General features: G+C 40.1%; 1 protein-coding gene across 1 annotated transcript; it reads left to right on the plus strand.

Annotated features, from left to right (window-relative positions):
- Positions 1 to 58: 58 nt before the first annotated feature.
- Positions 59 to 24,510, plus strand: CRCP (CGRP receptor component). The gene is made up of 6 exons (XM_021550906.2): positions 59 to 204; positions 4,452 to 4,488; positions 5,763 to 5,861; positions 7,968 to 8,062; positions 15,866 to 15,923; positions 23,183 to 24,510. The coding sequence occupies exons 1-6, from the start codon at positions 197 to 199 to the stop codon at positions 23,324 to 23,326; spliced, it is 441 nt and encodes a 146-aa protein (XP_021406581.1). The 5' UTR covers positions 59 to 196; the 3' UTR covers positions 23,327 to 24,510.
- The last annotated feature ends 677 nt before the right edge of the window (positions 24,511 to 25,187 follow it).

Consider the following 25,187-nt stretch of genomic DNA (forward strand, 5'->3'; position numbering starts at 1 on the left):
ATTTTCCGGTTTTTCTTGTTTTATTTATTTATTTCTTTTAAGTTCCTTATTTCTCCTTCCGCTTCCGTGTCGGCCGCCAAATCCTCCTTCAGCTCCACGGGGCCTCGGCCGGCTGCTCCCCCGCCGTGCCCCGCCGGGCTGCGGCTGCCCCGGGGGAGCGGGAGGATCCTCGGGGAGGCCGCGCCGGGAGGACGAGATGGAGGTGTAAGGACCGGCCTGAGGGGGGCACGGGGGAGGACAAATGGAGGTGTAAGGACCGGCCTGAGGGGGGCACGGGGGAGGACAAATGGAGGTGTAAGGACCGGCCTGAGGGGGGCACGGGGGAGGACAAATGGAGGTGTAAGGACCGGCCTGAGGGGGGCACGGGGGAGGACAAATGGAGCTGTAAGGAAGGGTGTGAGGGGAGGACAGCGGGGCTGCGGGGCACCTCAGTGGGGTTTGTGTGGGGAAAAATCTCCGTGCGGCTGCATCTCCATGGGAGTGGGGTGTGTGTGGGCACATCTGTATGATTTATTAAAAAATCTGGATATTGATCTAGTACCGATGTCCAGCTGTGATGGACAAACACTCTCTAACAGTTTAAAGTTAGACAGTGTGTGTTTATTGTGTGCGGGATTGCTCCCAGATACACACCGCAGCTTCCAAGTGATTACAGCGCCCTTTTATCCGTATTGAATACCCAAAATACAAATCCATATTAATCATTTTGGTACATCCCATTCCTCACTTCCTATGCTAATAATTTCAAAAGCCATTCAGCATGCTTGGTTTGTTCCTTGAAATGGGTCGGTGTCCCTTCCATGGGGAGGGGTCCCAAAACGAGGAAGTAAATGAAGTCTTCATCTTCCTCGTTCTGACCTTTCTACCTTTTCAATGCAAATATGACAAATTAACTCTTGGTGGAACTCCCATTCCTTGTCTTCAATTGGTTTCAGAACAGAGTGGGCCGCAATTGTCTTATGTTCCTAAAAGCTATTTGTCAATTTATATTCTTCATTATAAACCAGCTAACTAAACATTGTGCTGACAAGCAATCAATTATTAACTACTAACTCTTTAACTTCTACTAATCTATTTAATTAACTCTAGTAAGGCTTATCTCTAACTAAAATCTTAGCTCCTCTAAAATCTCTAAATTCCTTAAAATTTACATTTCAAATCCGTGAGGGGTGTGAGGGTACTGTGAATCTGTGATGTGAAAAACACCAATCACTTGGTTTTTAAAATTTTGAAAGTTTAATAATAATAAAATGGTTATAAAAATAGTAATATAATTAGAGTAATAAAATTTAGAGTTAGGACAATTACAAGGCAATAAAAAGCAAAGAATTACAGACGTCCAGATGCTCTTGGACGCTAAGTCATGAAAAGCATCCCTTGTGAAGAAAGGAATAACCTTAAAAGCAACAGCCTGATGCATATTCATATATCTCATACATGAGATACATAAATTCTTCGTAAATTAAAACTTTTTGGTTTTGTCAACTTCTTCTCCTTAATCCTGTTGGTTCCACAAAGATGGAGAGAAGGTGGAAGAATTTTTGTCTTTTCTGATAAGGAGGCTGTAACTTTTTATGGGCCCCCTTCGCTGACATCTCTGTGTGATGAGTTTATTGATTATCTGATCTTCCTGCTTGAGATTGTAACAAATCCTATATCACAGAGTTTCTATTTTAACATTATGTTGTAAGCTAAAACTACATTTAGCACACTACTTAAGAGAATTAATACAGCATAACTTTCTAACATTACACATATAATATTCATTTGCAGAAAGCCAATCATAAAATATGCATTTTTCACACGTGAGGGATGTGAGGGTACAGCTCCCAGCAATAAGTTCAGGTGTTCTGCTCAATGTCAGAGGGGTTTATTTTATTAAAACTCCTGCTGGACAAGCTGTTGGGGTGAAAGGTGGTGTGGCTCAGCCTGGCTCGCTCTTTTCGCCTCCTGTCTCCTCCCTCTGCCCTGCAAGAGGCAAAATGAGATTTTTTCATTATTCCCATGAGCTTTGTGTAGGAGCTGGAAATGCTGGAGAAGGATAAAACCTGCGGGGTTTGTGCCAGCCACTGCAAGCACAATAAGAGAGTCAGAATTTTGGCTGGTGGCTCTTTCAGGCCTTCTTACTGTGTGTTTCAGGTACAAAGCAATAGGATTTGACCTGTTTTGACACTTAAAATCTCACGAGTTCTGTGGAGCTGGTTAAATTTCTAGTTTTCATTTAATTTTAATTTCTCTAATGGGTGGGGGCATTAATGGGATGTGTCTCCCAAAATCACTGAGCTTCTGCAGCCCTGTAGTCCAGGGATGCTTTATTATCATGAAATCTTCTCTACTGTGAACATGAAAATCAAAATTTGATAAAAAATATGAAACATCTGCTGAAGTACAGTGAAGTGCAGTCTTAATGTGAGTAGCAGCCGGCAGAGAAATGATCTGTTCTGGCTGTTGTACACTAAGAAAAATGCTTTTACCATTTATAAAAAAATCTGTGATGCTTCTTACACATCCACTGAGTTTTTATTAATCTTCTTTTGCCTCCTGCCTGATTTGGAAGGGAAGCTTTGCAATTCTCTAAGTTCTTACTGTGGATTTTTCTTACCAGAATTATTCTGTATTTCTTACCAGAATTATCTGTTATTAGAGAAAAGAACTCTCAGAAAACAGTGTGGTTTAAATATACAACACATGTGAAACAGCAGACTTAAAATATGGATGTCAGTGATTTTTGTAAAGATGTGATGCCCTTTACCAAGGTATTTTTTGATATATTCAGCCCTACTCAAGAGTATTTTGGTTTAGGCTAAAATTTGGGCAAATACGAGCTCTTTAAAGACTCTAAAAAGTGTTTATATTTTTGCTGTTACCATGAAAATTTTCACCTTTCTGCTTAAGTCTTAATCACATAAAAATTAAGCAAAGTGTTGAGCTGACTGCTTAAAAATAGACATTAGAATCCATTACTCAGATTTCTTTGTTTCCTGACTGTAAAATTGGGAGCTGCGAGTCAGGACAGAAGGAAATTTCATTTCTATTGCAAATGCTGATCAATTTATAATTTTGGCATTTCGGAGCCGTTGAAGTGAAAAAAGAAAAAATGAATTTCTGAGTGGCAAAGCAGATTGGAATGAAAAAGGAAAAGCAGTTGTCTTAAATAATTTCATTCTTAATCTTTGATTCCACAGCCTCATTTGCGTGGCCATGTATTTATTTCATCCTCTCTCAGCCGAGGAATTCCATACGTAATTCTCCCTATAGAATGTCTTTGATCCGCGGGGATTTCTGTAGGGCCCGGCTGAATGCAAACATTCTGAAGACTTGCATTTACCTCCCAACAAAAGCTATATATGGTTTGTAAAACATGAATGAAAACCTAATGCGTGCCTGAGCTCACTTGCTGAAGTTTCACTCGGGTCAGCGAAATGGAAGTTGAAGTTCATCTCAGCGTATTTCAGGAGGTCCTTTTCATTTAAAAACAATGCTAGAACCTGTGGAAGTTTGTGGATGCATTTACCATTTGAAAGTGATGAACGTGACAGTTCTATTCAGGCCATTCTCGGTGCTTAACAACACATTGTACCTTTTTTGTTGGTTTTATTTTGCTTTTTCCTAAGCTGCCTGCACAGACCTGAGAAAGGCCTTTTTTTCCTTTTGTATGGAAACTTTCTGTTGTTGTGGCTACTGACTGCTCAGCAGAATGTGTTGTTCAAAGAATAGAGGATGTTCTGGGGTAGTTTTTCTCCCTCTTTTTACTTTAAATATAGAAATTTACAATATCCAGGAGGAATAAAGGCACGATGTGCTTGCCTTTGCCAGCCTTGGATAAGGATTCTTGCTTAATGGGGACTGAGGAAGTGGAAAATGGGAAATTCAGCCTTGCCCTTCTAATATGGGAACAGGCACATAAAGATGGGAAGAATAAATAAAGAGGAAATGCAATAATAAACTGGTGTTTTTTTCACTCAGTACAACACAAAAAATTAAAGCTCTCTTTGTGTCTATGCACACACACGTGTCCTTGGTACTAAAATACTCAGGGTGCTCTTGACTGATAATGAAAATAGTGCTTGTAATCTGAATTCTTTTTCCCCATCATTCTTTATTTGAATAAAATCCAAGGCATTTTTTCTAAGGAAGAAGCAAAGCAATGTGGTTTGAGTGTGTGAAATTGGGTGAGTGAGTAAAATAGGGTGACTGAGTGAAAGGAGTGTGTTGTACAAGTGTGTTATGATTTTTGGGGCAAACTGTGCAAAATATACTCAATATTTATGACCTAATTTTACTGACAGCATGGTAAATACTGTCCAGTGATGGCAACTGTAGAATCACCAAAATAAGATGTCTTGGAGCTTTTTTTTTTTTTTTTAAGTTCTTTTAGTGTCTGTGGGCAAAGAAAAGCTTCAAACAATTTCATTTGGAACATAATTATTTTTTTTTATTTTTCCTTTTAGAAAAGATGCAAATGCTGCATTGTTGAGTAACTTTGAGGTAAGTTTGCCTTCATTCTGCTTTTAAAGCAGTAATTTCAAGCTGTCATCAGTCCTTTGGAAGCTGAAATCTGGCAGTAGCAATCAGCAAAACCTGCAGGGAATTGACTCTTCCTTGGAATATGGTTTGTTTTCAAGAAAAAGAAATCTTATTTTTAAAGAAGATTTGGGAATGGTTTTGCTAGTAATGGGTACTGTAGTGTTTGTTTGATCTTGAGATTTTTCTGAAGTGGGTATTTTTCTCATATTAGGGGGATAGAAAGAAATGTCATGTCCTTGTTGGTTTAATTTAAGCCAGCTAATGGAAATATTTTGCTTTGCTGATTAATTTAATTTTTGGAACAGTTTTAATAACCCAAATGGTGTCATCTGTGTTGCTGTATTGCTGAAGCTGCTTTCTATTGCAGCTATTTCATTCTGTTCTGAAATGAGTGTTGAAGTGTTTTATCCTGAGCTGCATCTGTCTGCAAACAGCAGAGCAGGCACCTGATGAGTGTTAATGAGGCATCTGGAAAGAACTCTCCTAAATTTCCTCTGAGAAACAGATGATACCCTATCACCCAAACCCGTGTTCAGTGCCTGGCTGTTGAAATCATGTGGAAAACAAGGCAAATATGATTTTTAAAAGTACTGATTCCCTCCAACTACTGATCCCTTTCCATTTGCTCCTCTCCCCGTAGATCCAGGTGATGCTTTGCACACAAAGTTCCATCCCTGCACATTCCTGTGAGCTTTTGTTGTCCTTTTGTGTTTGCTATCCAAGTTCACAGCCTGAGTTTGATTTCAGCATTGCAGGTGCTCCTTTTCCATAGAGGTGTGAAGAAATTGAGGGTTTGTAGCTGATGATATTCTATTTCTCACTGTCTGGAAATGTTTGGTTTCTTATTTCTCTGGACTTGTCAGTTTATAAATTCTCCATGCTGGATCTTGAGTGAAGCCAGGTAAAAATGAGGGGATGAACAGTGAGAAGTGCTCTGTTGCTTTGCTCTGGGTATGGACTCTGGATGTACTGCAAAGCCTGAAGCAAAACATCTGAAAAAGTTCCATTAATTTGTTAAAAATAGTCATAGCTTTTAAAAAACAATTTACATCCTTATTCATCACTCTGGGGCCAAAACATTTCTCATTCCAGTTGTTGGTCCATCCACCAGAACAACCACACATTTTTTGTTGTTTGGCTGATAGTAATTTCCTGTTAATTTATGATTTCCTGCTGTAATATTTTTAGGTAAAATGCTCTCAGATGCTCTAAATGACTTTATTTTTTATCTTTAGGTGTACCAGTTACTTACTGATCTTAAGCAGCAGCGTAAAGAGAGTGGCAAAACCAAGCAAAGCTCTGGGCAGCAGAATCTGAACACAATCATGTATGAGGTGAGCAGCACTGCGAAAATCCATTTACCATTTAGCTCAAGCTGCAAAAATTCACACCTTTGGGGTTGTGTATTAATAATTTGGTATCAAAGTTCCCCTAATTCAAACCATAATAAAATGTTTTATCTGCCACTTTTCTGTGGTGGTAAGGGTGTTGTCAGGGCAAAGTTAGGCAGCTGCTGTTCTTAAAATCTATAAAAGAACTTCAACATTTCAAACCTGGTTTTCAACTGTTAAGGTTTGTTAGGATTTTTTAAATTCTAAAAATTCCATCCTTTTAAGACACAGAGCAGAGCTCGCTATCATCTGATGAATTTGTGATATTACCTAATGTGATAATTAAGATTATGATTTCAAAGCTGAGGCACAGATTACATGTATTTTTTTATTAACAGAATTAAGTCAATAATTCCCAGTCAAAACAGATAATCTAAATTGATTTTTGATCCAAAGAACAGCTAAACCCCACATTCAGATAACATCACTTGGATGCCAGCTGGGGAATAAACATTTCATCCCTTGCTGGGAAGGAATTCTAAAATCTTATAATACAAATACCAACATTTAAAATAAATTAGCAACTTCCCAGAGCCTTGCAGTGAGACCCATTGTGTGTGTGCTGGAGAATTGCATGAGCAGCACCATGACTGACAGGCAGCTGAAAGTACTTTGCCTTTGCTTGCATGAGTAATTCTGTTGAGCCCTGACACGACTCATCTGGATAAGATCTGGCCTAGGCTTTGGTTTTGTTTTAGTTCTGGCTTTGTTTGAAAAAGGTACAGAGGCTGTAATTCCTAAGCCTTGCATTCAACAAAGTAGGGGCTTACCAAAAATGGGAATTAAATCTTCATGGAGACTGACAGTCTCTTCCTGCACCTCTGGGAAACAGCTGAGGAAGATCCTGTAAGTGAATTTTATCAGGATGCACCTGAAATCTTGAATTGCTTTGTTATTCTATATGTTAAATACCTATAGGGTACTTGGGGGTGTAGCTGGTGTCAATTCTGGATGTGTTTTCTATGTTTGACTGAAAGAAAAGCATAATTTGATTCTATAGGATTGTCTTTGGATTTCTTCACAAGCTCCCTACAGACTCCAAGAAAGGAGCTGTGTTTTTCTGTACTTTTGGCTTTTTCATTGATTTGAAATTGTCAAAAAAAGATGAACCTGGAAGAGAAATTAGCCTTGTGAAATAATTACATGACAATACAATAATTTCATTTCAATCACTGGTGAATAACAGCTTCATTTTATCTGGAAATGTCAGGACTTAAAGAAAGGAAAAAAAACCTTATAATTATTTCCAACTCTTTATTTTGGGGTTTGATTCAAGCAACAATAAATATTTAGGAAGATTTTAAGTCATTTCCAGTGAAAAGTCATCTGTGAACTGGAATTTTGGTGAGGTTATTTACTCAGTTAAGATTACTTTGTGTAATGTAATTCCATTATCCACCTGCTCAATGTTGTTATTGTAAATAAAGCAAATAAATGGAACATGTACTGTCAAAATTAAGGTTAGTAGGTGTTACATGGAAAAAATTGATCAAAGTTTAATTGTCTCAATTAATTTTTAATAGCAAAATATCCTTGTAGATTTCATAACAAGCCACATAATCTGCTTCTATAAACTTTAAATTGCCAAAAATGCAGGTGAAGGATAAAAACAAGGATAGATTAGAGATCTTAAACAGGGATTTCTGGGCTGGCAGTGGGAATATTCCTGGCACAAAGCACATGAAAACTTGGGTTGAAGGATTAATTCAACTTTCCTTTGTGCTTTTGAAAGACAAAAAACAAACAGGGTAGCAAATACCTCACAAACAGCAAGAGTGTTTTTTTAGCAAGCAGAGCTGAAACTCAGTCCTTTCCTGTATTCTTCAATTTGCAATTTTGTGCTTTGAACAACTCAGATAAGTTGATTTCCAAACCTGAATTGATTTTCCAGTTTTTCTCAAGACTTTTCAGAGTACTTGTTCCATACACAAATAGTAAGACAAGTATTAAGTAATTAAATATTAATTAACTAATAAGTAATTAAATATGTTATTAAACAAGTGTTAAATATGTATTAAATAATACATCTTTTCTTTCTGTCCCTTGCAGACACTGAAGTACATTTCAAAAACACCCTGCAGGTACCAGAGTCCTGAGACTGTCAGGGAGTTCCTGGTAGCAATGAAAGACCATAAATTAACCAAGTAAGTGAAATTGTGCATTTGAACAGGAGTAAAAACTCAATTACTGCTGAAAAACTGATCCCTGTGGACAGTGTGATGATCTGATTAATGGATTTTAAGTATTTTCTGCCATTATTTAAGTGCTGAGCCAGACATCTTTTCCTTCACTCGTGGCTGAGTATTTCCATCTTCTCTTTATGTACTTTTTGTCCAGGATCTCTGAGATCTACATTTCAGTCATTTAAATATTGTATCAACCAACCTCCCTCCTCCCACAGCAGTTTCCTGTGAAGCTGAACATGCAGTTGTTATTTTGGTAAGTTCTGCTTGAAAAAGAAAAGATTTCCTTTGCAGTTCCAAGACTCCAAGGGCTTTTTTCCCCTCTGTGAGTGCCTGTTCTTGAGCCACATAATCCTCTTGGAGCTCTGCAGAGTGGGAGTGAAGCCTGATGTAAATAGAAATGGAATCAGCTGGCCACTTGTTTGGATAGCTCTGATCACTTCTGACTTCTAAAGCAGAAAAAAATCAATATTTAGCTGCTTCTAAATGTGTTTTTATTCCCTGCTGGGAGGACTCCCAAGGAGTTCATCCTCTGGGAAAGAGGCTTTTCATTCATTTGGCTGTGCCACAGACTGCACAGTGAGAGCCCTGGAGTGCTGCAGGGCAGGTTTTTAGGCTGTCCAGAGCAGGGAAAGCAGATTGGCAGCTTTTTGTTAGAGTTTCACTGCCCCCTCTCTACAGACAGGCACATCCAGCACTGCAGCAGCTCTGCACAAAGGGATGCTGCTCCTTGGGAATTCTGGCTTGGAATTGTGCTTGCAGTGCTTTCTTTGCCAGGTCAGTAAATCAGTGTTTAACCCTCCTGTAGCTCATTTTATCCAGCAGGATAGTCATTGATGTATCCTAATTATTTTCTGGAGGTACTGAAGCATGGAGAAAATACTCTGCAATAAAAATACCAGAGGTATAAAGAGGTGGTAATATGGCACTGAGAGGTCTTAAAATTGGCAGCAAATATTTCTTGAGTAGTAGTGAGCATCATTCCCTTCTGGTAATGCAAACCAGCTCTTTTTAAAGAGAAATAAGCTTTGTTGTCAATGCAGGGCAGCAGTTTAGGAAGAACCAGCAGAGTAAAACAAACAAAATGATGTTGGTGTAAAACTCCCATTAAAAATCAAAGTGTTTATTTTTATTTAAAGCTCATTTCTAAACTTCTTTCAGGTAGAATTTGACCAGGACCTGAGAGTTAACTCTTAGTGTTACTACTTTAGGTACCTTCACTGCAACTGCTCCCCTGGATAGGATCTCCAAGGGTGAAACACTAAACAATTTAAGTTATAAAAGCGAAACTTCCAGCTACAGATTTTCTGTCTCCCACAGTGCTGAGCACTTTTGTAGAAGATCTACCGAAATATTCACCTTCCCACAGCTGCTTGGTCAGTGAGCTGGAAAGGTTGGAATAGTTACAAACTTTAAATGAGCTTTTGGAGTGTTCAATTTTTTATGGATGCTCCAAGGTGCCTTTGGGGTTGGGTATCATCCTGTGTGTCCTTTTCCTGAAGCAAGGGAATTATTCCTAAATAATTTCTTGTGAATGGTGGCAGCAAGATGAGAGTGAAGAGCCAGACAGTGGTGTAGGTGACAGATTTACTCTGTGAGAATTCAGATTTTTTTTGTGAGCATCCTGTACAACTTTTATCTGGTAAAGAACTTCCCAACTGTGCCACGTCCTTTGCAGAATAAAACCCAGAATTGTTTTGTGTGATCCTGGCGCTTCTTTTTTTCTGATCTTTTCCATTGTCAGGGTCCACCTGGCAGCCCCTTCACCCCAAACCACAGAGAGCACAAGGGGTGCAATTACTCTTTAGGGCACTTTATGTTAAACCACTTAAAGCAGTGATACCTCCAAGGCAATTTGGAAATACCCTTTGGTTCCTAACCAAGGTCATTTCAACACTGCTTCTCTTGTTAAATAAAAAGGCTTTGATGGTTTCCATTCTGTGGGATGGAGGTGGTGTTTAGGGATTTCATTCCAGCTGTGTGCCAGAGAGCTTCCTTCCCTTGGAGAGGAAAGACCTGCAGTGTTTGCTCTTCCAGGACCTTGTTTGGGTGATCCCTGTAACGACCTTTCTTCCCACCAAGAGTAATGAGCTCCAGACTCTCTTTGCTGCTTCCTTTCTGGGTAAGGCACCCCAAAATGTGCTCTCTGAGCTGCTCAGACACTGTCTGTGCTGCTAACAGCTCTCTGCAGTGGCTGATGAGATTAATTTGTGTTAATTGGGGTCTGTCCTCAGACAATTCAGTCTGGTTAAAGGGTCAGCAACACCCCATCGCCCCAGACTGCTTCCCTGCCCTTTACATTCCTGTCATGACTCCACCTCTAATCAGAGGGAAGCAATTAAGCAGCGTGTTCATGCTATTAATTAGGCTCAGCCTATTTGCTAATACCAGGACTTTGGAGACCAGGATTTGCAGCCCTGCCTTGGGCTGTGCCATTCCCTGCTCAGGCTGTGATTGCTGCCCTCAGCACTAGGCTGTGCTCGTGGATGGAGAATCCCCAGCTGGGAAGAGAGAGCAGCCAGGGAAACAGCAGCAACTGAGGCACAGCAGAGCTTTGAATCAAGGGAATTCTTATTTTTCCTTCCACAGCCCTGCAGGATGTCAGGCTGCATGTGATGTCTCTGCTTCAGTGAGAGAACTGGTAACATAATTCTGGCAAATTCTGCAGTTCCTGGAAAATCACCTCAAATCCTTCTGTTATCACTGATTTTTGCTATTCAAAAGACCAGGTTAAGAGACTAGCATCCATTTTGTGATGGGTTTATCTCATTAGTGTTACAGACACAAAAAATCGCTTCCTAAAAGGCAGATTTTAAAAATAAACACCAATGTCTGCAAACAAATATTCCAGAGTCATTTCAGAAAGCTGCCTTGCTGAATGGGGCAAATTCAAAGCCAGATATTTCACTGATATAGTTAAGGTGTGGTAAAACAGTTTTTCCCATAGTTTTTAATCATTACTTTGGTAAAATTCAAACTGTAGAACTGAGTTTTTTTAAAAACTGAAACTGAACCCACATAATGAATTTTATTATTACCTTGTTGAGGCCTCAGGCTTTGGCTGAAGCTCCAGTTCAGTGAGCCATGTTGTACTTGGAAATAGAGTTTGCCACTAGCAGCTCGTTTTCCAGTCTTAGTGCTGGAATGGCTTCATATTTTTAAGGTATAGTGAATTGCATTGTATGAAAAGAACATTTATTAAGCTGGAACTCTGTAATTATGGTTCAATGAAAACTGGCTTCACTTGTGCTTCTTCCTGCCACTGATAGCCTATCTTGCATCTAATTCTGGGATAACCAAATTTCCAATCATTGCATGTTATTATAATTAAAAAAAACAACTGGTCAGGAACATTGCCCTTTTTGTCTTTAAATCAACACAGTCGAAGAAGTGTTGAGCTGAAAATCTTCAGTACTTTTAGAAAATATTTTCCTTCATGACTGCCAAAACCTACAACAGATACAAACCTCTGCAATATTAAAGGTTGAGGGATTTGCTTTGTAATTTTTGTCTCCTCCAGAGCTTACAAAATGAATATTCAACAGCAAGTCAGCATCATGCTCATTGAACAAGAGCATCATTTAAGAGACTTTAAGAAGATTATTCTCAGCTTTTCCAGTGGGAATCCTCGTGGACAATCACAGCACCCACTGGGGTTGTGATTTCCCATTTTGGGGAAATCCTCCCTTAGCCAGACCCCGTGCTCAGGACTCGGGCATTAAAAGTTGCCATGGCTGATTCAGGACCATGGGATTTATATTTCCAGCAGGAATCAAACCCCTGGTTGTGTGTCCAGCTGTTACTTCATGGTTTTCTTAGTAACCCTCAAACATCCATTTCCGAGGATAAATTTGCTTCTGCTGAGGCACAGATGTTTGAAGTGTTTTTTTAGCTCTCTGTGCTGGATCTTGGCACTCTTCTCTCCTTACCCAGACCTCTTGCTGGAAAAACACTCTGGGAGTTCAGCAGATTAAAAAAGGGGGAGATTTTGGTTAAAATACAAACTGCAAAAGTTTGCTTAGTGCTGACAGAAAATGATGCATTTTGTCATCATTTCCACAAGAGCATGCAAGTATTTGTATTATTTTTTAGAATGGATGCACCAATGTAGGAATGTGCTGTCTGTTCTGTCTGTGATCTTGAACATGACTCAGAGGTGGTTTTTGTCCTGTATAAATGGTTTTTTAGGATTTTTAGGTTGGAACTCAGCATCTTCACCTCCTCCAGCACTCTCCCCTCACACAGACCTCAGACCCCTTTTCCTCCCCATAACTGCACAGGCTTTTGTCCCCTGCAGCCTGAGCTTTGTGTGTGTCTCCAGACCCACTCCAGAGCATTTTTCCATCCTGGAAAAGCTGCTCCTGGCTGCAGGATGTGGGCTGAGGCTCAGCCCCACAGCAGGAATTGCCATGTTGGGATTTCTCAGCAGGCAGGTCCTGCACAGCTCTGCAGCACGGCCCATTAACTCTGATTAGTGGGATCTTGCTTTTATGTTAGAAAATTGCTTTTTCTGTCACTCATCTTTTGTATGGATTCTCCTCTTGAGTGAGCAGCTTTCGTGTTCCAAACTGGTACTAAAATCCAGGCAGAGCAGGGAAAATGCAGATGCTGAATTTTGGGGGCAGTGAAGCTGAAAATGTTCTTCACCTTCTGTTTGAATGAATGAGACAGCTCTTTTTATTTAACAAGCACCAGCGTGCCATGAGTGCTGTAGGAAGTGTAAAGATGAATTCATGGGAGATGGAAAAATTAACTTTACTTTTTAGATTTAATGGAGCATGAACTAAATTCAGGCTTAGGTCTGTGCCCAAGCCAAACGCTGCAGTCAGGGCTGATCCTAACACATGGTGGTTGCCTTACTTAAATCTAATCTCTGATGAAATTGTGGTTATTCACGTTTTAATTTGTGTGTGTGCTGTCAGGAAATTCCAGGTACACAGAGAGCCTGACCCTAGCAGTCAGTTTTTGGGATCAGACCCAGAGCCTGGTCCCAGCAGTCAATTTTTGGGATCAGTGTTGAAAAGGTGCAGTGGGTACTGAGCTCCAACTCAAACCTCTGCCTTCTGCTGCTGCTGAGGGCTGAGCAATCCAGTTCCCTACTAAATACAATTTAGAGACATTTTGGGAGTGTTTGTTTCATTGCTTCCCTCATAATTACATATTACCATGTCTAAAGATCGTTATGTCGGGGTGTTAATTAGTGCTTATGCTGCACAAGCAGTTCTAGATGAAATATGGCATTTATACAGCTTTTGGGGTTTTTTTGGTTTTTTGTTTGGTTTTTTTTTTGTTTTTGTTTTTTTGGTTTTTTTGGGTTTGTGGTTTTTGTTTTTTTTTTTTGGTTTTTTTTTTTTTTTTTGGTTTTTTTTTTTTTTTTTTTTGCACCCTGCTGCTTGTTCCTTTGTGTTGTTTTGCATAATTTTCCAGTAGGGATCTTTGCTGATCAAAACCAGCCATGAAACCCTTCAGATTACACATCTGAATGTGTTAATCACTGCAAGTTCTCTCTCATTCTTCTGTACACATTTATAAAAACTGCAAATACCCTGAAATGATGCTTTTAGGATCTGTTTGGCCTGATTGTAAAATTTCTGTCTATCCCTAATGAGTTGGAGTGCTGTTCATGGCTTATAAGCAAAAACCCTTGAAGAGGTGACCTTTTTTTGTTGTGCCCTCTATTTCTTCAGAAAACATCAGCAGTAGCACTAATTGATTGTTTTAGTCATGATGTGTAATTGGTGTTAATTTATTTCTGCTTGCTGCTGTGCCAGTAATTTTCCTGTGATAAACACAGCTCTACCTGCTTGAAAATAACTCTGAGTAAATCAGTTTTGAATTCTTCAGCTCAGGCATAAAATGGCTTTTGCCATTTGATCCTCTTTCTTAGGCTCTGGAGTTTATATTTCAAGGATATTACTTTGAAAAGAAGATGAGTGAATAAAAGTCAGATAATGTGCTTTGTGTGGTGGAGCTGGAGGATTGGAATGTTTCTTGCTGCAAAAGAGAAGAAAGAGTTGTTGGAGAAGGCTCTGAAGTATCATGTGAGAGAAACTTGGGTAAAATATGAATTCATCACAGTCTGTCCCTGTAAGTAGGGCTGGAGGAGGAGGAGGGAGGTTTTTACAAGGAGGATCCTCACAGGAGCTCTTAGAGAGCTCTGGAAACTGAGGCACCAATATTTGCTTAGCCAGGAAGCAAAGCAGAGAGCACTGAAAGCACCAGCTCTGCCTCCATCAGGCACCAAAGCAGAGAATTCCCAGCTCTGGAGGAAAAATCTTTCAAAAATCCAGCTGAATTGGCCACATTTTTATAGAATAAAGGTATTATTTGATATACTTTTCCCAGCTCTGCATGGCAGTGCTGCCTTTAGCTTTGCTTTTACACAAGTGAGTGTTATCTCTGATTGATTCCCTAAATCACCTTCTTTCCATGTAAAGGATTTGAGTGCTCATCTCCTGTCATTATTGGGGTTTTATTCCTGGTTTTTATGACTGTTGTAGATGGCAGCAGTTATAAACACCTCATCTTTCTGCCTGTAAAGTGCTCTGAGTTCAGAGCAAAATCCAGCCATGCTCTCCACAGCCTCCTGTTAGAAACACCAAATATGTTTGAGTGATAACATGGAAAACAAAGGAGGTGGATTCCCTGCTTCCCATCACCAGTGAAAACATATTTTGGCTCTCCAAAAGCAAAGCAAACTGATGATAAATAAAAAGAAGGTTTTCCTGGAGCTTTCTGATAGGGATTGTTAATATCTCACAAATGCTGCATTGAAAATTTAAAATTTACAAGCTTCTGAAGCTGAAAGTGATGGTGAAAATGGACATTTTAGCTGGATCATCCAGTAGCCAGTGACAGAGGCCTTTTGAAATGAAATTATATCTCTGAGGTATCTCCAGACACACAGAAATTGTTGGTTGTAAACGTGGAGTGATCTGTGTTCTCTTAAAAGCTGTGAGGTTTCCTTTCTAAAATCCCCCAGGGGAAAACCGTCAAGAACCAGATTAAATATGTTTTAACCCTCCAAGAAATAGTTTAAATATGCGTTAAACCCTCCAGGATCCATTTAAATGTGCTTTAAAGATGCCCTATAATAAAAAATGCAGGATGTTCAGCTCACCATGACAATGGTTCAGCTTTACTTAATGCTGAATATATGAAGCATCATCTTTTTTAAGGAACAAATTGCTCCACATTTTTCTCTCTGAATGGAAAAACAGATTTTAGTTTTGTGCTTTTTAGAAATGTAAACCTTGGAGAAGGTAATAAATGCCAAGATTTAGTTTTCCAAACTGTAGTTTCCTGCTGGAACTTTGTATTTGCAATGAGCTAAAAGAATAGACTGCTTTAAGTTTAAATAAAGAAATTTGCTGCCATTTGATGGGGGAGTAACTCCTTAGGTATGAAAATTGTTCTTGTGGTTGTGTGTTCTTGGCAGAAGTTTTGGATGTCTGGTGAGTTGTTTAACATTTCTGCAGAGCTTTAACAAAGCATCAGTTAATTAATACCTGCACAGTAATGATCTGAGGGTCCCTGCTTGCCACCTTGGGCCAACAGCAGCATGGCTGAACACTGGAAAGTCCCCAAATCATTAAAATACCCAAATTGTGACCCTTCAGCCACACTGCAAACCCAGCCAGGATGATTCCTGGCAGTGACACTTCTTCTCTGGGTTATCAGGAATGTGTTTGCATCACTGCAGCCATTGAGGGGATCCTCAAACCACCCAGTAATGTGGATTTTTTTCCACTCTGCTTTTACCAGGGCAGAAAAGCTGCAGCTGCTGAACCACAGGCCTGTGAGTGCAGTGGAGATCCAGCTGGTGAGTAACAATGCCTGGGCCTGTTCAAAGTTTAACTGGAAGCAGCTTTAACCTTGGAGATCAATTGAATAATTGCTTTCTCATGGGCCACTGATTGAATGTATCCCTTTATTTTATGCACATTTTACATCCACGGCTTCAAATCCACTCAGCTTCCTGCCAGAGCCCTCTCAGACAGATTCTCCACCTCTGTTTGTTTTAGTGGCACATTTAAAATACCCAATGCAGTCATTAAAGGTGATCTATGAAAGTATTCCAAATAGGAATATTTTTGCTGTGCAGCTCTCTGATGGAATACTTTATTTTTTTACATCTTCCCTGGTTGTTTTAATGGCATGTTTAATTTTTTTTTTTTTCACACTAAAATCCAAAATTTTAAAAATAAATGAGCAGTAATGCAGGATGAGAAATGGGTATAAACTTTCTGATGGAAAGTAGCCATTGTCAGTCTTAAGAATAATTCAGCTGTTAAAGAGGGATTGTCACTAAATAGAAATAGATGCTTCTGTTCTCTCAAACATCTCCTCAGGGGTACAAACCCCTGTGGTAATAAAGAGATTGTTACAATCAGGATATTATTTCAATAAAGATCTCTTGCATTAAGAACATCTGTTTGCAATCTTCCCCTGGAACCAAGCTGAGGGGGAGCAGGATCATATTTTGCTGCAGAAAAAGGGGAAGGATTAAAGAGGGACCAGTAGGACCATTTTTCTTCTGTCACCAGGATGAAAATGTTGAAGGCTTCTCAGAAGAATGATTCCAGCTGAGGAATTAATGCTGAGTTCTGGGCCTGAGATCAGTGTCCAGCAGGAGCTTTAAGTCCATCAGAAACCAAAATTTGGGGCCTGTCTCACACCTTATTTATTTTATTGCTATCTGCAGGCTTTTCTTCCTTTCTTTAAATGCAGTCATCTTTTGGGGCTCTCAGGTAACTGCATGGCTTTGTTTGTCTCTTCTCTCCTCTCCCACCTGCTTCATTGATACCCTGCCTACCCATAAAATATTATATTAAAAATAAAATATAAATATATATTTAGATAGAATTATAAATATAAAATAAATGTATAAATAAATATACAAACACATAACTATAATTAATAAATTATACATAATACAAAATATAAATATTAAGTTATGTTTATTTTATATAAACAACAAACTAAATATTGTATAAATAAATACATATGTATATTATGTAATATAGTATGTATAATATATAATATTATAAATAATGTATAATATATAAATATATATAATAAATATATAACTATATTTTATAAATAAATATCTAAAGTAAATTTAAATAAATAATATATAATATCTAAATATCATATAAAATAATATATAATACAAAAAATATATTATTAACATATAATATGTAAAATATTGAAAATAGTCTTCTCCTGTGTCATGTTTGAAGAAAATAAGAATTTTGGGCCTTTCTATTAGAAGTCAGCTTTCTGTAGAGTTGTTTTAGATATTCCATATTTTAGATACTCCAAGTTAATTTAGATATGTCAAAGTTAAATAAAACGTGTTGAAACGCAGAGAACACAGCCAGAGGATTTGAGTTGTCAGTTCTTCATTGATCCAAAGCCTTCTCCAGTGGTCAGAAGCAGCTTGTGAGGAGTTTCATGTCTGTGCACTGGGGCTTAGCCTGGGTTTGCATCCCCCTGGAAGTTTTGGGGAGCAGTTGCTGCTGTTCCACTGTGGTTCCCCTGCCCTGCCAGGGCCCATTTCCTTCCCCAGACCAGCCCTGCAGGGTGTGAGTGTCCTGCCTTGTTAACCCTGTGCTCCCCAGAGCTGCAGCACGTTGCAAGTGTCTCCATCAAAGCCTTTGCAGCTCAGGGGCTGCTGGGGAGCTGCAGCTTGGTGTTCCTGACACCCAGAGCTGGGAGAAGCAAGGAGATGATGTTGCTGTTCAGTTGCTGGCTTGGATCCTGGTTTAGATGAGGACAGAGGCTGCAGCAGTCACTGAACACACAAAATCTGCCTTTTCTGGGTATAAAATCACACAGAGGTCACCCATGCACAGGTTCCTGCAGGAAAACCCATTCCCTGCAGTGCTGGATGAGATACAACCTGCTGAGAGGTGAATTCTGGTCCTAAAATTTGATTTTAGATTGAGAGCCTTGATCCTGAATCAAGAGCCTTGATTCTCCCCTCACTGAACTTGCTCCTGAATCAGAAATAAATGCTGGGGAGAGCTTCTGAGCAGCTCCTGGAATGGGGGCACATCAATCTTATTCTTCAGAAAGCTTTAAACAAAATGCCAGCCTGCTCCAAGCTGGCTCTCACTTGCTCAGTTTTAATGTCTCAGACTTTTAGTCAGTGCAGCCTGACCATGGAATGGGGTCTGATTTACCTGGCAGGCTCATGGGACAGGATATTTATCATTATCATTATTGCTGCTTTTTGCCTTTCCAGCTTTTTAGTATTTTACTCTCCCTCTACAAAATTCCTGATTTTTAGCTGTATGCAAACAATAAATCCATTTTGATAAAATTATTTTGCAGCTAAAAGCAAATTTCTGTTGTGATCTTTTGTAAACCTTAGTGCATAAATTGCTGCCATTGTCCATCTTTGCCTTTTCCAGCTTCTGTGCCAGGATTTATTTTCCAGCAACAAAAGGAGCATGAAATTCAAATTCTTACCCCACAGAGTAAAACACTGTACACATTGCAGCTATCTTGACCTCCTGTTTTAATCTTTAACATATGTTGGTCCTGGCTCAGTGATTCCCAAAAGGAGGAAATAAAAAAGTCAGGGATGTTCAGCTCACCATGAGAGTGGTGGAGATGAAGAATCATCTTTTTTAAAGAACAAATTGCTCCATGTTTTTCTCTCTGAGTAGAAAAGCAGATTTTAATTTTTGTGCTTTTTAAAAATGTATTTCTACCTTGGAGAATTTCGTGTTTATGTGCATAACCAGGCTGGCGCATTGTCTTTTATACTGAAAAATAATAATGACAAATATTTTGAAAAATGAAAGATCTTAAGGGGGTTTAAACAGTTTGTTTTCTTCAGCAGTGTATTTTGCCTTTAGTTAATTATCTCTGAGGGACATTAATTCAATCATTCAGTCTTTTACTTTATTTCTTTTTTTAATGTGTTTTTTTCCTATTGATGTGGTGCCGAGCGGTTTCAAATCACTGCTCAAAGGAGGAAATAACTGTGATTTTCTCATCAAACATTTCCCTCCCCCACTGGAGTTAAATTATGTGCTTGATTGCTTTGGAAATGATCAGAGTTCCTATTTCCTTTATTACTGTACTTTACTGATTATTTTAAAATCTAATTCTTAGCTTATTATTCCAATAAACAATAGCCTTTAACCCACAGGTTGTTCTTTGATGCTGAGGTTTGTTGAACAAATGCTGAGAGAATTTCTCGATTCTTTCAGGATTTTTAGGAGTCCATTAGTGTGGCTTTATTTATTCTTCATTCTTGATTTATTGTTATGTCTCAGGAGACTAAACCAAGTAAACATTAGCACTGAAAGCAGCACAGGGAGGAGGATGAAGCATCCTAAATTCTGCTTTTATTTGGGTAAGCACAAAAGATAGGTATGGTTTGAATTAAGGATGTTTGTCCTTGTTTCACTGAGTTAAAAAAAAAGGAATTTACACAGTCCTGAGTGATTTTGTGCTTCCATTTGTCTGTGGCTGTGTGACCATAGATTTACACCTTAATTTATGAATAAACACTTTAATCCCTGGGATTATCTTCATGGGCTGGCTGTGAATTTCTGAGAATTAAATTTGAGCTGCAGGAGGAACGTGCTACTTTTAGTTTGAGCTGGGAGAATTTGATGCCAATTAATTTATAAAGTTTTCCTCTTTGATTAGCTGTAGAGCATTGTGGAAACGAAATGGGAGCACTGCTGACTTTATGAATATATTGCAATGGAAATTGAGTAACAAACTGCTCTAATTTGGGTAAGACAGAAATTATTAGTGAGTTCTGAGCTGAGTGAATAATCACATTTCACAGGTAACACACACTGGGTGTGGTTATGAATGACATGGATGTGCTGCAGCAAATTTTCCTAAACCCCTGGAGTTATTTTGGGGCATCACAGCCTTGAATGCTGAAAAGCAGCAGTGAGAAATATTTATGATATCAGGGGGCTTTTAATACAGAAACAACATTTCTGTCACACTCCCCACTTCTACTCCTCACCCAAATGTCCAGATATTGAGGCCAGCAGCACTGGCCAGAAATACCCAACTTTGGTCAGAAATACCCCAAAGTTTTCACATGGCATCCTCTGAGAGGGGAAACTGTTCCCATTAGGGCTGGGTGGCACTGCCAACATCAACATCTGAGCTCATCCCCTCCCTTCAAACATTTGCATTTTTGTTTTCTTTGCTATAAACTTTACATTCCTGGCTGCTTATGGGCTCAGTCTGGCTCTTGAGCATTTCAGCCAGTGCTGGGCTTTTGGCTGAAGATTTTCTCCCAGCATTGGTAAAATTGCTGCTGGAAAAGGAGATCCCTGAATCTAGCTGGAGTTTTTTGCCTCTTAGGCTGCTTCTTACATCTCATTTCTCTTCTCAGCACCATATTTTTTAGTGCTCTCAGCATCAAAGGTATTTTGTCTTGCAGCTGTAAATCAGAAGGCTGTGAGAACATCTGCTGAATGTAGAATGAGTGACCTCCTGTTCCCCCTGAGATCTGTTTTCTTTTAGGGCAGTTTCATTTGCCTCTTTATCTGCGTGCTGTCTGTGCTTAATTTTTGAATTTTTCCTTTTGGCTTGTTGCTTTGCTGCTTCCTCACTGCTTATGTTTCTATAAATCATCTCAGGCTGGTTTTTTTCACTTCCTGAGTGAAAAAAATTGATTTTCACAGTTTGTGCTTTTGATCCTTTGAAATCTCAAATAATATCACAACAAAATAAGGCTGAAGCATCAACTTGACTAAGAAGCTGTCTGTCCATCCTGCTAAATGTTGATTTGTGTGTGTTGGTGATTCCTGGGAGCTGCTGGAGAGGCACCAAGAGGTGAATTTTGCTGCAGCAGTTGAAGGAATTCCCACTTCCCTCTGGATCTGTCAGCAGAAGGGAATTTGGGAGCTCCACCCCCTCTTCAGTGCAGGGTCTGGCATCTCTAAAATTGCTTTGCACAACATTTTAGTGAGACATCACTTAGAGCACCAGAGCATCTGAAACACCAGAGATGATTTTCTTTCATCAGCTTCGTGCTCAGCTGGGATTTCTGGGGCTGCCAGAGCAACCCCCAGAGCTGCTGTGTCTGTCCCTGCAGTCTGTCAGCCTCGTGCTGTGCCAGTAAAAATGACATCAGTGGGGTTGTTCATACTGGGAGATGGGATACACAGACTCCATTACTCATCTGGAGTCACTGGGGAGCAGGGAGGAAAACAGGGAATAGAATTCACATGTTCTGCCTTAAAATCAGGAGTTGGTAAGAGCTGAGCAGAAATCCCTGGTTTTTGTTTAAGTTTTGATTTCATCAGAGCAAGCACCCAAAGGAGAAAGTGGAGGGGAAAAAAGGGAGAGGAGATACAGATATAGATAAAATGGGAAGAGGGTTGGACTTTATGTCATGCAATAAATCAAATCTAAACAAGGCCAAGTGCTGTTTTTCTAAGGGATGGTAACAAATCTGGGAGACGTTGGTTCAGTCATCCTACCTGGAGTGATCCAGGGCTGGTTCTTTGTGCAGCTCCTGCTCCTCCAGCATCCACCCCACCTTGAAAATTGAGTGTAACACTAATGAAAAACCCCATAATCCAGTCTGAAAGGCAGGCTGATAATCCTCTGTGAGATTTAACAACAAAGGTCATGTTGAGAGGAGTGATTTGTCAGCAGCACTGGCACCAAGGAGTGGGTGGAGCAGACTGGATCATGGAATCACCATCCCAGAATAATTTGGGCTGGGAGAGACCTGAAAGAGCATTTAGTTCCAGGACATCTTCCACTTGCACATTTCCAGGTGTGGTGCCTATGCCCCAAGGTGTGCTGAGATGATTCCCTGTGGGAATTGCTGGCAGGAATCAGCTGCCAGGAGCTCTCCCAGCCAGGGCAGGAGGATTTGAGTGTGTGTGAGCACAGGCTGTGCAGAGGAGCAGCTGCTGGGAAACAGAGCCAGGGCTGCTGTTCAAGCCAGTGTCCTACAGTAGTTGTTGAGCTTGGAAAGCCACTCCACAGGGATTTTCATCCTTTGATGGGGATAGTCCCCAGTAAGTCATTAACAAATGGAATCTCAGTGTCTGCCTTTTGCTGAGGAGTGAATTCTCTGTGTGTGTGCAGATCTGTGGATGATTCTGATGAAAGATGATCAGATTGTGCAAAGAGGGCTCTGAAGAAAAACAAAAATGAGTTGAAGCCCCACTCTGCTTTTCAGAAGGCAGCTGAAGAGCTGGCAGTTTACAGCTAGAGCTGATTAAACCTGCATTGACTTGCAACCATCATTACTATAAATCACTCCTCTTCAAAGGCCATTTTCAAGGCCGTGCTGTAAAAAGAAGAAAACTCAAACCCCACAATCCTAATGGGTTTCATTTGTGTTTGAAGACTTCTTACTTGCTTTTCCAGTCCTCTGACAAGCTGTTTTTTCCTTTTAACAGCTGCCTATAAATTAGGGCAGTTGTTTTACTGGTAGCAGTGATATAAAAGCTGCCACAGCTCCACAGTGGGAGTAGGTCCCTAATTAATCTCATGGACTCATGGAGTTGAGTCATGACAGTGTTTTTGATGTTGCTCAGAGCTTTTAAATGTCTTTATATCCAGGAGTCTCCCAGTCCAAGCAAATTCCAGTGGAGTACAGCTGCTGTAGGATGAGGTGGTTTCTTTTATAGGCTGATTATTTCCTGCAGATACTGGATGAGATGCCAAGGTCCAGGGAATCCCTGTCAGGATATTCCATGAAAACACAGAAACTTGGGAAAAAGGTCAGGAAGGTGGGGCTGCATCTGGGCTAAAGGAAAAGCCTGGCTCAGGACAAGGATGTGGAGATTGACAGAGGCTTTAGGATAAGCCTGGCTGTTCCCAGGGTGGTGTTTTCCTTGCTGTAAGGAAAGCAGGATCTCATTACACAGTGCCAATTGTTGTGGTGAACAATGGAGTTCTTTTTTTTTTTTTCCCTCAAAATATTCCAAGAGTTCTGCTTTGTAAAATGCTTTTGTGATGAGCTCAGGCTGTGTCTTGACAAAGTCTTCCCTGCTGAGCTGAGTCCTTCTCCCTGAGGGAGGAAGTGTGGATTTGATGATGCCAATGGGGTTTTTTTTTGACCTGCAGATGGTGGAAGAAAGCGAGGAGAGGCTGACAGAAGAGCAGATCGAGTCCCTCCTGCAGACAGTCACCAACATCCTGCCAGGGGATCCAGAGGAACAGCAGAGGGACTCAGCAATGGCAACAGAAGACAAAGGTGACCAGGCATAGCAGGCAGCACTTCCAGAAGAGAACCAGCTGCTGTTAGTCTGGGTTTCCTACCAGTTCAATCCTGTACTGGACATAACTGTAAAATACATTCACATTTTTATGATTTGGAGGTGATGAGGGAACCAATTGTTCATAAGGAAGGAGGGAAAAGGACACTATTGTTTGGGTGTTTTGTCATAAACGGGGCTGGCAGTGCCAGGGTTTGCAGTGGAGCAGCCTGAGGAGTGCTGGGGCTCAGCATCTTCTGGGATTTTTCCATTCCCCATGGAATCAGCACAGCAGTGCTGCAATGAGAATTCTTTCAGAAGCTTTGCAGTTGCCCAAGTGGCTTCCAGAGCAGTGAAAAGCCAATTTTGGGGCTGTTTGCAGAGCAAGACATGGCCAGGGATGTATAGGAGCTCCTTGGGGTCTGGCCAGGCACTCCCAAATCTTGGCATCATGGAAATAAATGAAAGAGATCCAGATTCAGCAAATTGCACTGAAACCAGGGAGCTGGAGGGGGTGAAGCTGTGAAATCAAAGCTGTGAGTGCCCAAACAGCAGAATACTGAGGTGTCTCTGTGCCCTCTGAACATTTATTGCAATATTTACACAGACAAGGCACTCCTGTGATGGAGGAATAAATGAGGCAACACTGAGCTCTTGATCTGGCTTGGAAAAATGAGAGTCAGGCCTGGATAAAGCAGAATTTCCTGAGCTTTTTTGTCTGATGAAGGATTTCAGGATCAAGTATTTAATGTTGAAAGCCTTTGTGATTATAATAAATCATTTGTGTATGAAATCCACACAAAGCCAGCCACTGGTTTAAGTTGTGGCTGCAGACCATTCGTTTATAATTATTAAGATGTACTGGAAATAGAAATAAAATTTTAAGTACATCCTGGGAGTTTTGTGACTTACAGACGAGATCAAATCACAATATCTGACTTTTTTTTTTTCCCCTCAACTCTGTCATGGGTTTATTCTGTGTTTTTATGCAGGGAATTTGTGCTTTCTGAGCTTCAGTTGTGCAGTGTATGAAAGGGACTGATAAATTCCAGTGTCTGGGGGATTTGTCATATTTGTTTCCATGGTATTTAAGCTTCTTTGATGTTTGGAGAGGAAAGAAAGTTATTGGGAAAATGTATTTGTTGCCTCTTAATTTATCATGCATTAAATGCCTTCCAAGGCTGGAGACTAAAGGTACATTTAGACTGGATTTGTTTAGTGTTGAAGGGGGAAAATCCTTGATGGGTTTGTGATGCATCAATGTATATTTTTCTCTCCAAAAGGGAAAGAAAACAAGAGATAAGTGGATCATAGCATGGAAAGACACTCAATTAATATTAAAATCAACATTTTTATTCACAGCAGCCCCTGATGTTGTTTGACAACCTGCAGCCTTGGGCTGCAAGTGTTTACATTTTGATCTGCCCTTTCCTAAAATGAAATTATTGAGATTTGTTCTGAACATATCAAAAGCAGCTGGAAGCAGACTGTAAAATATCTTCAGCCAACAAGAACAACTCACCAGATCCCTGAAGTTGGGTGTTCCATCCTGGGAATTGATTTGTTGCTGGGCTGGATTTTTGCCAGCAGCTGTGTGGTTCTGGGGGTGCTGTACAGGATGCAGGAACTCCTCACTTGCTGCTGGAGTGAACCTTTCTATCAGTATCAGTTCCAGATGTTAACAGCTGTTAGCCCTCTGTAAATCCATCAATGGCTTGTAAACAATAATTCCCCTAAAAATCCAATGCTGAGCAACATTTGAAAGGCTCTGGGCTTGTGGCATGTGCATGACATCAAGAAATGAGTTAAACCTGCTGCCTGTAAATTCGGGTGAGGATTTACTCTGAGGACAGGTTTGAGTTGTGTTGTTTGAT

Source organism: Lonchura striata, chromosome 20 (assembly GCF_046129695.1).
Source record: "Lonchura striata isolate bLonStr1 chromosome 20, bLonStr1.mat, whole genome shotgun sequence".
NCBI classification, from domain to species: Eukaryota; Metazoa; Chordata; class Aves; order Passeriformes; family Estrildidae; genus Lonchura; species Lonchura striata.